This window comes from Ornithorhynchus anatinus, chromosome 16 (assembly GCF_004115215.2).
Source record: "Ornithorhynchus anatinus isolate Pmale09 chromosome 16, mOrnAna1.pri.v4, whole genome shotgun sequence".
NCBI lineage: Eukaryota > Metazoa > Chordata > Mammalia > Monotremata > Ornithorhynchidae > Ornithorhynchus > Ornithorhynchus anatinus.
Window position 1 is genome coordinate 45512086 of NC_041743.1, and position 13676 is coordinate 45525761.

The 13676-nt window shown below is 56.6% G+C and overlaps 1 protein-coding gene across 1 annotated transcript; it reads left to right on the plus strand.

Annotated features, from left to right (window-relative positions):
- Nucleotides 1-1478: 1478 nt before the first annotated feature.
- On the plus strand, nucleotides 1479-9964 carry E2F2 (E2F transcription factor 2). Its single transcript, XM_029080304.1, has 9 exons — nucleotides 1479-1617; nucleotides 1709-1809; nucleotides 5359-5464; nucleotides 5600-5819; nucleotides 6010-6172; nucleotides 7062-7154; nucleotides 7250-7403; nucleotides 7448-7482; nucleotides 8125-9964. The coding sequence occupies exons 1-9, from the start codon at nucleotides 1479-1481 to the stop codon at nucleotides 8383-8385; spliced, it is 1272 nt and encodes a 423-aa protein (XP_028936137.1). The 3' UTR covers nucleotides 8386-9964.
- The last annotated feature ends 3712 nt before the right edge of the window (nucleotides 9965-13676 follow it).

The window sequence follows — 13676 nt, forward strand, 5'->3', positions numbered from 1 at the left end:
GTCTCTGTCTATTGTCGAATTGTACCTTCCAAGCGCCTAGTGCAGTGCTCGGCCCATAGTAAGCGCTCAATAAATACTATTGAATGAAAGAATTCATATTATTGATTTCCCTATTTATTTTGTTAATGAGTTATATATCTCCTTGATTCTGTTGATGATGTTGTCTTGTTTTTGTTTTGTTCTCTTTCGCTCTGTCTGTCTCCCCCATTTAGATCGTGAGCCTGTCACTGGGCAGGGATTGTCTCTGTCTGTTGCCGAATTGTCCACTCCAAGCGTTTAGTGCAGTGCTGTGCACATAGTAAGCGCTCAATAAATACTATTGAATGGATATGTATTATTTATTACTCTATTTATATTGTTAATGAGGTGTATATCTCCTCGATTCTATCGGTCTTGAAGACGTTGACTTGTTTTGGTTTTGTTCTCTTTCGCTCTGCAGTCCGTCTCCCCCGTTTAGACGGTGAGCGGGTCATTGGGCAGGGAGGGTGTCAATTCTGTTGCCGAACTGTACCTTCCAAGCGCTCAGTGCGGTGCTCTGCACATAGTAAGCCCTCAATAAGTACGATTGAATGAATATATATTATTTATTACCCTATTTATTTTGTGAATGAGGTGTATATCTCCTTGATTCTATTGATCTTGATGATGTTGTCTTGTTTTGGTTTTGTTCTCTTTTGCTCTGCTGTCTCCCCCGTTTAGACCGGGAGCCTGTCACTGGGCCGAATTGTGTCGCCGAATTGTCCACTCCAAGCGTGTAGTGCAGTGCTCTGCACATAGTAAGCGTTCAATAAATACTCTTGAATGAATATGCATGATTTATTAATCTGTATTGTTAATGAGATGTACATCTCCTTGATCCTATCGGTCTTGATGATGTTGACTTGTTTGGATGTCTTTCGCTCTGCAGTCCGAGCGGGTCACTGGGCAGGGAGGGTGTCTATTCCGTTGCCGAACTGCACCTTGCGAGCGCTCAGTGCAGCGGTCTGCACATAGCGAGGGCTCCGTCAGGCCGATCGAATGAAGCTGGCGGCGGAGGGCCGGTGCCCGGGCCCTTTAAGGCGGGCCGGCGGCGGTGCGGGCGCCTCCCGCAGAATGGAGCCTTTCCGGCGGGCGGGGCCCCCCGCTCGTTGCGGCGGCCAATCAGAGGGCGGCATTTTCCGCGGGAGATCCGAATTTCGCGGCACGGAGTTTGGCGCTAAAAAAAAAAAAAAAAAGAAACAGAAAGAGAAAGGCCGGGAGGGCGAGAAGGAGAAGAGAGGGGCGAAGGCGGGAGCCATCGGTCCCCCAATCCGGCCCCATCCCGCCTCCGCCCGGCCCCGCTGTCGGCCCGCGGGCCCCCGGGGTCCGGACCAGCCCCCGCCCGGCTCTCCGGCACCAGCCTCGCCGGGCCGCGGCCCCGGGGGAGGGGGAGATGGCCCCCGAGCGGGCGGCCCGCTAGTCCGGGGCGCAGACCCCCCCCCCCGAGCCCCGCCGCTGCCATGATCCGGGTCATCAAGGACCTGCCCCCGACCCCGACCCCGACCCCGGCCCCCCTGCAGAAGAAGCTCCCTCCGGGCCTGCTCCCCGCCGACTCGCTGCTGCCCGGGCTGGGCAGCCCCCAGCTGGGCCCGGGCCCAGGCCCCGGCGCAGGCCCGGGCCCCGCCGCTTCCTCCGCCGCCTCCGCCTCCGCCGCCGCCTCCGGCTTCTTCTCCCCGCTCTACCCGCTGAGCGCCTCGGCCCCCGCGCCCCCGCCGGGGCCGCTGCCTCTACGCCACCCCGCATGGACCGGACACCAGAGCTGCCCGCTGCCCGCCCTCCGGCCGCCTGCCGGTAACCCGCCGCTCACCCCCGGAAAAAACCCTCGGGCCCTTTGTGCGGCCCGGCTGCGGGACCGCCTCCCTCAGCCCGGACTCCTTCTTCCCAAGGAAGCACCCCTTCCCCTCCCTGGGCAGCACCCCGTCTCTCCCCCCCCCCCCCCGCAGCTCCCTTCTTCTCCCTCCCTCCTCGGACAGTACCCTTTCTCCCTCCCTCGGCAGCATCCCTTCTATTCCCTCCCTCGGCCGCCCCCCTTCTTCTCCTTCCCTGGCAGCACCCGTCTTCCCCCCCCACCCCAGCAGGCACCCCTTCTTATTTCTCCCCTCCCTGGGCAGCACCCCCCCCCCAACAGCACCCGTTCTATTCCCTCCCTCCCTGGGCAGCACACCTTCTCCCTCCTTCCCTTCTTCTCCCTCCTTCCCTGGGCAGCACCCCTTCTTCTCCCTCCTTCCCTGGGCAGCACCCCTTCCTCTTCCTCCTTCCCTGGGCAGTACCCCCTTCTTCTCTTCCCTCCCCTTCTTCTCCCCCTCCCCCCGGGCAGCACCCCCACATTTCTCTCCCTCCCTGGGCAGCACCCCTTCCCTCCAACCGAGGCTCCCTTGGGATAAGGACTTGGGCCTTCTGTCTGCCCGCCGGCCTGCCTGGGGGGGCTGGGAAGTGTGTCCGCCGTCTGTGGGTGCCTGCACGGTGGGGTCTGTCCCCTGTGGCAGTGGTGGGCATGGGGAAGGGCAGTGGGGTCTTTGCGTCCGAACCACAACACCCTCGGAGTCTGGGCCGGGCGGCAGCCGGGCCCGATCTCCCGCCTCGGAGCCCCCCGGTTGCCCTCTCCTCCCCCTCCCCAGGACTCTCGTTGGTGGGGGTTGAGCAGGGACACGTCTGCTACGATTGATTGATTCATTTATTATTCAGTCGTGTTTATCGAGCGCTTTACTGTGTGCACAGCCCTGGACTAAGCGCTCGGAAAAGTACAATACAGCAATAAGAGAGACAATCCCTGCCACAACGAGCTGACGGTCTGGGGGTGGGGAGACATTGATTGACGGATCCGGTTTGATCGAAGCCGGGTCAGCTGATGAGCCGGTTCCTCGGGTGCCGGGGGCCCGTGGGGCAGGGCGGGGTGGGAGGGTCCGGGCCGAGGTGGAGCGGACACGCCCGAAGGCCAAGGTGCTTCTCCTCGATAAGGGGTCCGGGTCGGACCTGGGCAGCGGGCCAAGGGCCACTCGGGGCAGGGATTGGCCTCCCGGTTGCCCGCCCTCCCTCCTCTCCGAGCCACCCTCTGTGCCCCCGGGCGGGAAGCAGCCCCGACCTGGCGCTCCCCAAAATACGGTAACAACCCCCACCCCCGCCAATCCCGGGGTTGGGCCGACCCAGCAAAGGTGGGGGGAAGGAGAGCCTCAGTTTCCCCACCCAGGGAGTCCCCCCCCCAACTCTGAGGTGGAGGGAGTCCTGGGCTGGGGGTGAATGGGAGTGGGGCGCCAGGAGGGCAATGATTGAGGTTTCTTCGCGCCATCCCTGGGGGGTGAATCGGGGGGAGGGGTGTCTAAATCAATTTACCCGAGGGCCCCCCCCCCCCCCCCCCAGTTGGCTCTGCCCTTCCAACGGCAGCTGGGGCATGATGATCCTTGAAGAAACTCCGACCAGTGCCCGACCCTCCGAGGTGGCGGTGGGCACAAGCAGGAGGGGGCCGGGTTACTCTTGAATTTGGGGCCTACAGGCTTTTGGTCACCACAGGCCGGGCTGAGCTACCCCGGGCTCTCCTCGCCCGCCCCCACATCTCCAGCGCCGGAGGGAGGGCTCTATGATTTGGGGGTGGGGGTGGGGAGAAGGGGGGGGAACAAGTGGACCAAATGAGGGGTGGGATTGGGTTTAAACCTTGGAAAGCCTGACTGGCACGTTAGCCTAAAAGGTCCCTCCTGGTCTCGGTAGCCAGGCCTGCCCCGGGGCTCTCCTCCTCCCTCTTCCCTACTCGACTGCCTGGGAGACCGAGCTGCCTTTTTGGAGGGGTTCACTGCAGCCCCTCGCCAGGGTTGCGGGGGCGCGGGACAAGTTTTGCCCACTTAATTGAAGGGGAGACCAAGGTTAACGTGCTCAAGGTCACCAGCGGATCAGTTTAGAACCTAGGCCTGTGAGTCCCCGGGCCCTGCGGTCAGGGGCCCCCTCTGTTAGGGGAGGACCCCCCAGTGTCGGGGGAGGGGAGGCAGAGGCTGCCAAGTTCCCCTGGCTTCCCTGGACCTTCCCCGCCCGGCAACGGCGGCAAACTGCCACTCCACAGCTCCACCCGCTCCCGGGTCAAAATCCTTTTCCCGCCTAGGATGAGCCTGGGAGGGCTGGGCTGGTCCCTGGGGGCAGGGGGTGGGCTCTCCCGCTGCCCATCGCCTCCTCCCCACTGTGGCAGCTGCTCCTGACCCCGGTGGCAGCTGTGCCCACTCCCCTTCCTCTCCCCCACCAGTTCTGCAGCCCTCCCTTCCCCAGAGAGTGTGGAGACATAGCAAAAATCCCCTACCTAACCCTTAAAGGGTCAGTGTCGCCCCCCACCCCATGGTCACCTGTTGCCTAGTTTCTGGCTAAACTAATGCAAACAGATGAGGGGAAGCCAGGACACCCGCCCACTACACACATACACACACACCATTTACATGGTCGTTAGGAGGGAAAATGGGGGGGGGGCTGGGCGGGCTCTAGCAGCAGGATGTGCTTGGGGCAGGTGTTCCCAGCCATTTAACCCATCACTGCCCCTGACTTGGCAGCCTCACACAAGTCCGGCTTTCCCTCACCACTGGAGCTCACAAAGGGAGGGGGCAAAGGAGTTGGGATGGTGGGGTGCCTGCCCTAGACTTAGGGGCAATTCCCTTCCTCCCATCCATCCCTCTGGTTGACAAGTCACCTGCATGGAGAGTGTGATGGGATGGGGTGGGGGACAGGATGTGGGCAGGAAGGAGTTGTTTGGTCCTCTTGCCAAGCTGTGCCAGCTGCCTCACCAAGCCTCTCCCAGGCTCGATAAGGACAAGCCGGTTCCCCGCCTAGAAATGGGTGTGGTGCCCTGGCCTTGGCGGGGGCTTGGGGAGGGGTGCCCGACTTCTTTCCCCTTTCACTTCCCACAATGTCCCCTCCACTCTGGGGGTGGGGGGGGACTGGAGGAGAGGCCCAGCCTTGCTCTGATGTGTTGGAGGACAGAGGGAAGGCGAGCCTGAGTAGGGAAGACGGTAAGGGTCTGACAGTGTCTTTTAAAATTACATCTCCTCCAAGAGGCCTTCCCTGACTAAGCCCTCGTTTCCCCGTCCACCTTCCCCTCAGTGTCAACTAAGCACTTGGTCGTGTACCCCTTAAATGCTTTGATACTCCCCACAACACTTATGTACATACCCTTAATAGTCTACTGTTCCCCCATTTGCCGTTCTTAATTAATGTCCGTCTCCCACTGTAAGCTCTTTGTGGGCAGGGATTACGTCTACCGATTTTGTTGTATTCGTACTCTCCCAAGTGCTTAGTACAGTAAGTGCTCAATAAATACCTTTGATGATTGAATGATCTATTGGTCTTTTCCCCTCCCCACGGTGTGTCCAGGCCAAGAGGAAACTGGATCTGGAGGGGATTGGCCAACAGGGTCTGCCTGGGTTCCGGACACCTAAGGGCAAGCACAGTCCGGCACCTGGACTGCCCAGCCCCAAGAGTAAGTGTGTGTGTGTGTGTGTGTGTGTGTGTGTGTGTGTGTGTCCGTGCGCGCACTCTGGACCTCACTCCTGCCCCACTGCAGGCGGCAGTGGTCCCTCCCCTTGGCCTGGGTGACGCCTCCCCTTTCCTCCAGCCCCCAAGTCTCCCGGGGAGAAGACCCGCTACGATACGTCACTGGGGCTGCTGACCAAGAAATTCATCCAGCTCCTGAGTGCGTCGGACGACGGCGTGCTGGACCTGAACCGCGCGGCCGAGGTCCTGGAGGTGCAGAAGCGCCGCATCTACGACATCACCAATGTACTCGAGGGCATCCAGCTCATCCGGAAAAAATCCAAAAACCACATCCAGTGGGTGTGAGTGCGGGTCTGGGGCTGGGCAGGCCAAGGATGTGCGATGGCTGGAGCTTGGGGGTGGAGGGGCTCGGGCGTTGGGGTGGGGGGCTTAGCCTGGACTTAATAATAACAATAATAATAATGGTATTTGTTAAGCACTTATTATGTGCCAAGCACTGTTCTAAGGCTTGAGTCGCTGCTACATCCCCAGGGGCACCGGGCTCTTTGGGGACTCGACGGCGGTGAGGCAGCAGCAGGCGCTGAGGCGGGACCTGAGCGGATTAAGCGCGGCCGAGCGCTCGCTGGATGAGCTCATCCAGTCCTCCACCACCCGCCTGAAGGACCTGACCGAGGACCCCAGAGAACCAGAGATATCCTTTTCTTTTCTTCTTTATATTTTTTTAATAGTACTTAAGTGGTTACTATGTGCCTGGCACTGTACTAAGCAGTGAGGTAGAGATAATCAGATTGGATACATTCCCACATGGGGCCCCCAGTCTTAATCCCTGTTTTACAGATGAGGTAACTGAGGCATCGAGAAGTGAAGTGACTTGTCCTAGGTCACGCAGTAGAAAGTGGCAGAGTCAGGATTAGAATCCACGTCCTGACTCCCAGGCCTGTGCTCTTTCCACTAGGCCGTGCTGCTTCTCTGGCTATCATTGGCTAGGAGAGTTTACCTCCATGGGGAGATGAGTGTATGCAGCTGGGTGGTCGGGGGGGGACACCACCCTCCCAGGGAACCACGCCTGGTGCCGAGGACTCAAACAACACAGGCAAAAGACAACTGGCCGAGAAAGGTGACACCCCACCTAGTAAATAATAATAGGATCTGTGATAATCGCTAAATGCCTACTCTATGCCCAATACTGTACAAAGTGCTGCGGTGGATATAAGGTCATCTGGTTGTGCACAGTCCTGTCCCATCTGAAACTCACAGGCTAAGGGGGAAGGGAGGACACATATTTGATTCTCGCTTTGCAGGTGAGGGAACTGAGGCACGGGGGAGTTAAATGACTAGCCAAAGTCACACAGGCCAGCAGCAGAGCTGGGATAGAGCCCAGGACCCCGGGCACTGTGCTCTTTCCCACTAGGCTGCTCTGCTTCTAGAGCACTAACAGATTCCCCTTGTCCTCCCTTGCAAGGCAACCCAGATGAGGGCCTCGGGCTTACTGGCCGGACCCCAGCGGCAGGCTCGCTCAGGCCCAGGCCCGGCTCCCGTTTGCCTTAACCCCCGGCCCCAACGCTGGCCTATGTCACCTATAGGACATCCGGGCCATCAGCAACTTCAGGGAACAGACGGTGATCGCCGTGAAGGCCCCTGCCGAGACCCGGCTGGAGGTCCCGGCCCTCGATGAGGTGGGGAAGGGTCTGGGGGAGGGAAGTGGGAGAGGTTGTAGGGGGCACCTTGGAGACCTCCTGACCCCCCATTTCGCTTTTGCTCTGGCCCCCAGGAGACTCTGCAGATCTACCTGAAGAGCACCAATGGGCCCATTGAGGTGTACCTGTGCCCCGAGGAGGTCTCGGACGAGAGCCCCAGCCCGCCAAGGACGGCGAGGACCGTCCCAGCGCCTGCAAGCCTCAGCCCCCGAGCCGCCGCCACCGAAGGTATAGGGATTTGGGGGTCAATGGGGGCTGGGGGCATCCGGCAGGATTCAGCGTCTTCTTGGAGGCCAAAGGGCAGTCTGTGGGCTTGGCCTGTTCTCTTTCCCCCACCCCCCGCCCTCCTCCAGCCCCCTCACCTTTCCCCAAGCAAAGCCGAGGGGGCCCTAACAGCAAGAGCCCACTCCGTACGAGTGACTTCGGGAACGGGGCAGAACCAACAGCACCCCGGGGTATATCCGGGGTGGACGAGGGTCTCCTTTCATGCTTGGTCACCGCTGTGGTCGCTGGCCGGGCCAACAGTTGTGGAGAAATAACAGACACTGACCCTCTCCTCCCCGCCGCTGTGGAAACTAGCATGGGTCACTCCCAGTCTGACCAAGAGGCTCTCCTCAGGCCCCAGTCCTGGGGTTTCTGCCATGCCAGTGCTGACAGTGCAGAATCCCTCACCGCCTGCTTTCCCCAACCCCCGCCCCCAGTGCCCAGCACCCCGGAGGTGGCGTCAGGTCCCGGCCGATTGCACACGCCCGGTTTTCATAATCTTGTAGCTTGCTCAAAGCCTTTCCGGGAGGGAGGACGGGCGGAGAGCCGGTGTACCTAGAGTCTCCGCTGACAGCCGAGGCGTGCTGGGTGATCCGGGATGGGGTGCTATTCCTCTCTGAACCCGATCGTTTGTTGCCCTGGGAGGGGGGATGGCATGGCTTCTTGTCTCCCTGCCCCGAGAAAGGGTGTGATCGGTCTCTGCCCACCTTCAGGTGACCCCCCGAAGCTGGAGCTGCCCGGCTCCTGCCTGGACGTGGACATCGGACTGCTGGACCTGCCCCAGAGCCTGCTGCCCCAGACGGAGGACCAGTTGGTCTTCGGGGGCCCTATGACCGGTTTCTCCCCCCAGCTCGACCACGACGATTACCTGTGGGGGCTGGATGAGGGCGAGGGGGTCAGTGACCTCTTCGAGTCCTATGATCTCGGGGACCTTCTCAAGAACTGACCGAGACCCTCGAGTGACTGATGGGTGGGACGGTCTGACCCTGGGCCCTCTCCTTGGTGGATCATGGTGGGTGGGCTGCCACTGGTTTGTGCCCTCCCCTTCCCCTGACCTGCTTCTGGGTAGGAGCCTGCGTGTAGCCTGCTGGAGGATGGATTGGTTCTCTTCTTGTTCCAGGGGGCTTGGGCTGGAGGGGTCAGAGCCCTGCCGGGACCCACAGTGCACTTAATACTTTTTATTTATTTAGAGTTGAAGGTTTGGGTTTGTGTCATGAGTGGGTGGTAGCCCCCGGGGTCCGCCGAGCTCTCGTGCTCTCCTCCCCACCCAGTCGGCTCGCCCATGGAGCGGGGAAGGAGTCAGCTCCTTCCAGGACCCTCTATCTTTTGGGCGGCCCCGGGGCAGGGTACTCAGCCACCCGGCCCGGACCGAGGGGACGGGAATCTTAGGCCAATCTGTGGCTGTGTAGAACGGGAGGAAGGCCAGGCGCCCCCTCACAGGGTGTTGGTGGGGAGGGGTGGTGGGATCCCCTGGCTCAGTTGAAGCTTTTGGGTATGTCAGGTGATTGGTTTTCCAGGGAGGTGGGAGGGGGCCGGGGCAGGGTCAGACCCGTGTACTCAGCGGAAGGCTGTGGGGACCATGATCGGGGCTCCTGTCCTGGGATGGGAACTGGGCCTGGGACATCCTGCAGGGCACATGGGGACCACCCACCCACAAAACTGGGCCTAGAAAGGGCCAGAGTCGGGTCTTCCACAGCCCAGTCTGTGTTGGGAGCTGCCTCCATTATATCCAGGCCTTTGGCACCTTGCCTGATGCCCTACCTCACGCCCGGGGATGGGGGCTGCTCTGTGGCTGGAGAGGAGATGGAAGCAATTGACTGGGGCTATCCACGGATTTTTACTATATGTTTCCAAGCAGTGGGGGGGGGGGTACAAGATTTTGGTAGAGGGTCCAGAAATAATCCACTTTGTAGGGGGAGGCCCCCTCCACTTGTGGGGTGGGTTTGAGCTTGGACAGGCACGTCCAGCTTGTCACCTCGTGCCCCGCTGACCTTGCCTTGCTCCCTGACCAGAGCTCCAACCTTGGTGCAGCTAGGAGAGGGGGAGTTGGGCTTGGAGAAGTCTTAGGGGAACCACCAGAGTCCTACTTTTAGCAAGCCAGCCAGCCCAGTGTTGATCTGGCTGCAGTTATGTATGTTTCAAGCAGGATCTCAACTATGTCTTAAATGTGTTGAGGACTGGACCCAAACCCCTCCACCCCCCAAACGGGCAGACCAGCCTGGGGCCGGGAGAGGTGTATCTTGTACATAGTTGGGGTTTTGCCTGTTGGGGAATGTTTCAGTCGTGGTGTAACTTAAGCATTTTAACTTAACGGAGTGTGTGTGTGAGTGTGCATGTGTGTGTTGTGGGGAGGGGAGCTGGTGGGAAGTTCTCCCGGCCCTGCCATTGCTTCCCGGACAAACCTAAAGCATTAGGCAGATCCAGACGGAGTACCGGATTGAGGCTGCCTTGTACTGGGCCCAGGGGGCCCGTGGGGGGTGGAGACCTTTGTGTTCCATTGTGAATAAAGGTGAGAACCGAGTGAACAGCTGGTGTGGGTCTGGGGATTGACTGGGGGTGTGGGAGAGGCATATGGTCTGAGACTTCCAGAGACAATTCAGTGAGCAATCTCTGTCCTCCCCAGACAACAATCCTCTCTTCTCCCCCCAGATCAGGACTTTTCCCACGGATCCCCCCGATACTAGGAGAAAGCAGGGTTTTGGTGCTTACTCTGTGCCAGGCACTGTACTGAAGCACCGGGGTAGATAAAAGCTAATCGGGTTGGAAACAATCCCTGTCCCACATAGTGCTCATAGTCTTATTCAACCGTTTTACAAGGTGAAGTAACTGAGGGCCATAGAGAAGTGAAGTGACTTGCCTATGGTCATACAGCAGATAAGGGGTAGAACCAAGAGTAGAACCCAGGTCCTTCTGACTCCCAGGCCTGGGACCTACCCTCTAGGCGATGCTGCTTCTCAGGCCATCTATGTAATTTTATTTATTTGTATTGATGTCTGTCTCCCCAGCTCTAGACTGTGAGCTCAACACGGGCAGGTAATGTCACTGTTTATTTTTGTACTTTCCCAAGCAGTGCTCTGCACACAGGAAGTGCTCAGTAAATACAATTGAATGGAATGAATGAATAGATGGATGCCCAACTTCATAGGTACAGGTGTCCATCCAACTCCTTTCTCCCTGGTTTTGTGACCCAGTATAAACCATCCAGCCCCAGGGTGGCCTAGCAGATAATAATAATGTTGGTATTTGTTAAGCGCTTACTATGTGCAGAACACTGTTCTAAGTGCTGGGGTAGATACAGGGTAATCGGGTTGTCCCACGTGAGCCACACAGTCAATCCCCATTTTACAGATGAGGTAACTGAGGCACAGAGAAGTTAAATGACTTGCCCACAGTCACACAGCTGACAAGTGGCAGAGCTGGGATACTTCTCTATGGCTCAGATACCTCATCTGTAAAGTGGGAATCAAGACTGAGCCCCATGAGAAGCTGTGTGGCTCAGTGGAAAGAGCACAGGCTTTGGAGTCAGAGGTCATGGGTTCAAATCCCGGCTCGGCCACTTGTCAGCTGTGTGACTTTGGGCAGGTCACTTAACTTCTCGGTGCCTCAGTTACCTCGTCTGTAAAATGGGGATTAAGACTGAGCCCACGTGGGACAACCTGATTCCCCTGTGTCTACCCCAGTGCTTAGAACAGTGCTTGGCACATAGTAAGCGCTTAAATACCAACATTATTATGGTGACACACTGTGGAATGTGGACTATGTTCAACTTGATTATCTTGTATCTACCCCATTATTTAGTGGAGTATCTGGTATGAGGTAAGTGCTTAAGTACCATTAAAAAAAAACCAAACAAAAAAGCTCTCCAAGTCTTTTTCTGTGATCCAGCACAGCACCATCCAACACCCCTGACTCTCACCATTGTGATTCCACATGGGCCATCCAAACCCCCCTAGTCATTCAATCGTATTTATTAAGCTCTTACTGTGTGCAGAGCACTGACCCAGTGCAGATGCCATAAGACACCCTTGACACCTCTCTATCCCTCTATCCGTGACTTCCCCAGTGACTCAGCTCTCCTCTGGTGGGGCTACAGAGACAAGATCGTGGGCAGATCGGTCTTTGTGGTGCCCCGGCTATGCCACTTGCTTGCTGTTTGAAATTTGGCAAGTCATTTAACTTCTCTGTGACTGTTAGAGAAGCAGTGTGGCTCAGTGGAAAGAGCACGGGCTTTGGAGTCAGGTCATGGGTTCAAATCCTGGCTCGGCCATTTGTCAGCTGTGTGACTTTGGGCAAGTCACTTAACTTCTCGGTGCCTCAGTTACCTCATCTGTAAAATGGGGATGAAGACTGTGAGCCCCACGTGGGACAACCTGATTCCCCTGTGTCTACCCCAGCGCTTAGAACAGTGCTTGGCACATAGTAAGTGCTTAACAAATATCAACATTATTATCCCCAGCGCTTAGAACAGTGCTCGGCACATAGTAAGCGCTTAACAAATACCAACATTATTATTATTATTGTTTCCTCTTCTGTAAAAATAGGGGTTTGATACCTACCTACTGCAAGTCCCATCCGGGACAGGAACTGTCCGTGATTATCTCGCATAACAATAATGATGGTATTTGTTAAGCACTTACTGTACCAAGCACTGCTCTGAGGACTGGGGTGGATACAAGGTAATCAAGTGGTCCCACCGGGGGCTAACGGTCTTAATCTTGAGGTAACTGAGGCAAAGAAATTGTCTTGCCCAAGGTCACACAGCAGACCAATGGCGGAGTGGGATTAGAACCCACGTCCTCTGACTGCCAAGACTGTGCTCTTTCTACTAAGCCATGCTGCTTCTCCTATCTACCACACTGCTTGGTACATAGTGCTTGACAGATAAAACTGTCATCACAAGCAAAGCAATCCCAGGGTGCCGGAATCTGGAAAGCAATTAGGACTTCAGGCCTACGGCATGGTGGGAGAGTCTGGAGGGTCTCTGAGCCCGTGCAGGTCTGACTGAGTCTAGGAATTGGGGGGAGTTGGGCAGTGTTTAGGAGAGGGAGAGAGTGAGCGTGTGTGTATATGTGACTGGGGGCAAGTCACTTCACTTCTCTGTGCCTCAGTTACCTCATCTGTAAAATGGGGATTAACTGTGAGTGTCACGTGGGACAACCTGATTACGCTGTATCTCCCCCAGCGCTTAGAACAGTGCTCTGCACATAGTAAGCGCTTAAATACCAACATTAGTATTATTATATATGTAAGTGTATATATGTGTATGTGTATATGTGCGCGCGCGCTCCTATGTTGGATTTGACCGCCCCCCTGTGGCCACTGACTGCAAACACTGGCTATGACTCCATTTTTCCCATCAATCATTCTCTCTGCTTCAGTTTTCTCATACGTAAAATGGAGATTAAATTCATTCACTCGTATTTATTGAGCGCTGACTGTGTATAGAGCGCTGTACTAAGCGCTTGTCATGTGCAATTCACCCATAGAGACAATCCCTGCCCAACAATGGATGCCCGTTCTCCTCCCTTAGACTGGGTTTCAGGTGGGACAGAGCCTGTTTGGCCTGCTTAATAATAATAATGGTGGTATTTGTTAAGCGCTTATTATGTGCAGAGCACTGTTCTAAGCGCTGGGGTAGACACGGGGGAATCAGGTTGTCCCACGTGGGGCTCACAGTCTTAATCCCCATTTTACAGACGAGGTAACAGGCATAGAGGAATTAAGCGACTTGCCCAAGGCCACCCGCCAGACGTGTGGCGGAACTGGGATTCATTTATTCAGTACTATTTTTTGAGCGCTTACTGTGTGCAGCACACTGCTTGGGAGAGTACAATATAACAACCGGGGAGAGTCCGACATAAATATAAAATAATTTATAATATAACTTATAGCTGTGGGATGAAAAGCAGATGCCCAAAGATCACAGATCCAAATGAATAGACAATGCAGAAGTGAGAGGGAGTGGGAGTGTCTTAAAGCCAATGGTAAGAACTTTTTTGATGGATGCAGAGATGGATGGGCAACCTCTGGAGGTTCTTATAGAGTCAGGGAGATGTAGAATGAACTTTTTTTTTTAGAAAAATGATCTTTGTAGCAGAGTGAAGGAAGGCCGGAAGCATGGAGACCTGAGGCAGGGAGAGTAGTGAGGAACCTGATAACAGTAATCGAGGCAGATTATAAGTACTTGAATTAGTGTGGTAGCAGTTTGGTTGGTGAGGAAAGGGCAGATTTTAAGGA

Excerpts from the sequence above, each read along its gene's own strand:
- E2F2 (XM_029080304.1), top strand. The coding sequence starts at position 1,479 with ATGATCCGGGTCATCAAGGACCTGCCCCCGACCCCGACCCCGACCCCG. Across the intron at positions 1,618-1,708 it reads CCAGCTGGGCCCGGGCCCAG|CGCCTCGGCCCCCGCGCCCC; the intron begins GCCCCGGCGCAG and ends CTACCCGCTGAG. Across the intron at positions 7,155-7,249 it reads AGGTCCCGGCCCTCGATGAG|GAGACTCTGCAGATCTACCT; the intron begins GTGGGGAAGGGT and ends TCTGGCCCCCAG.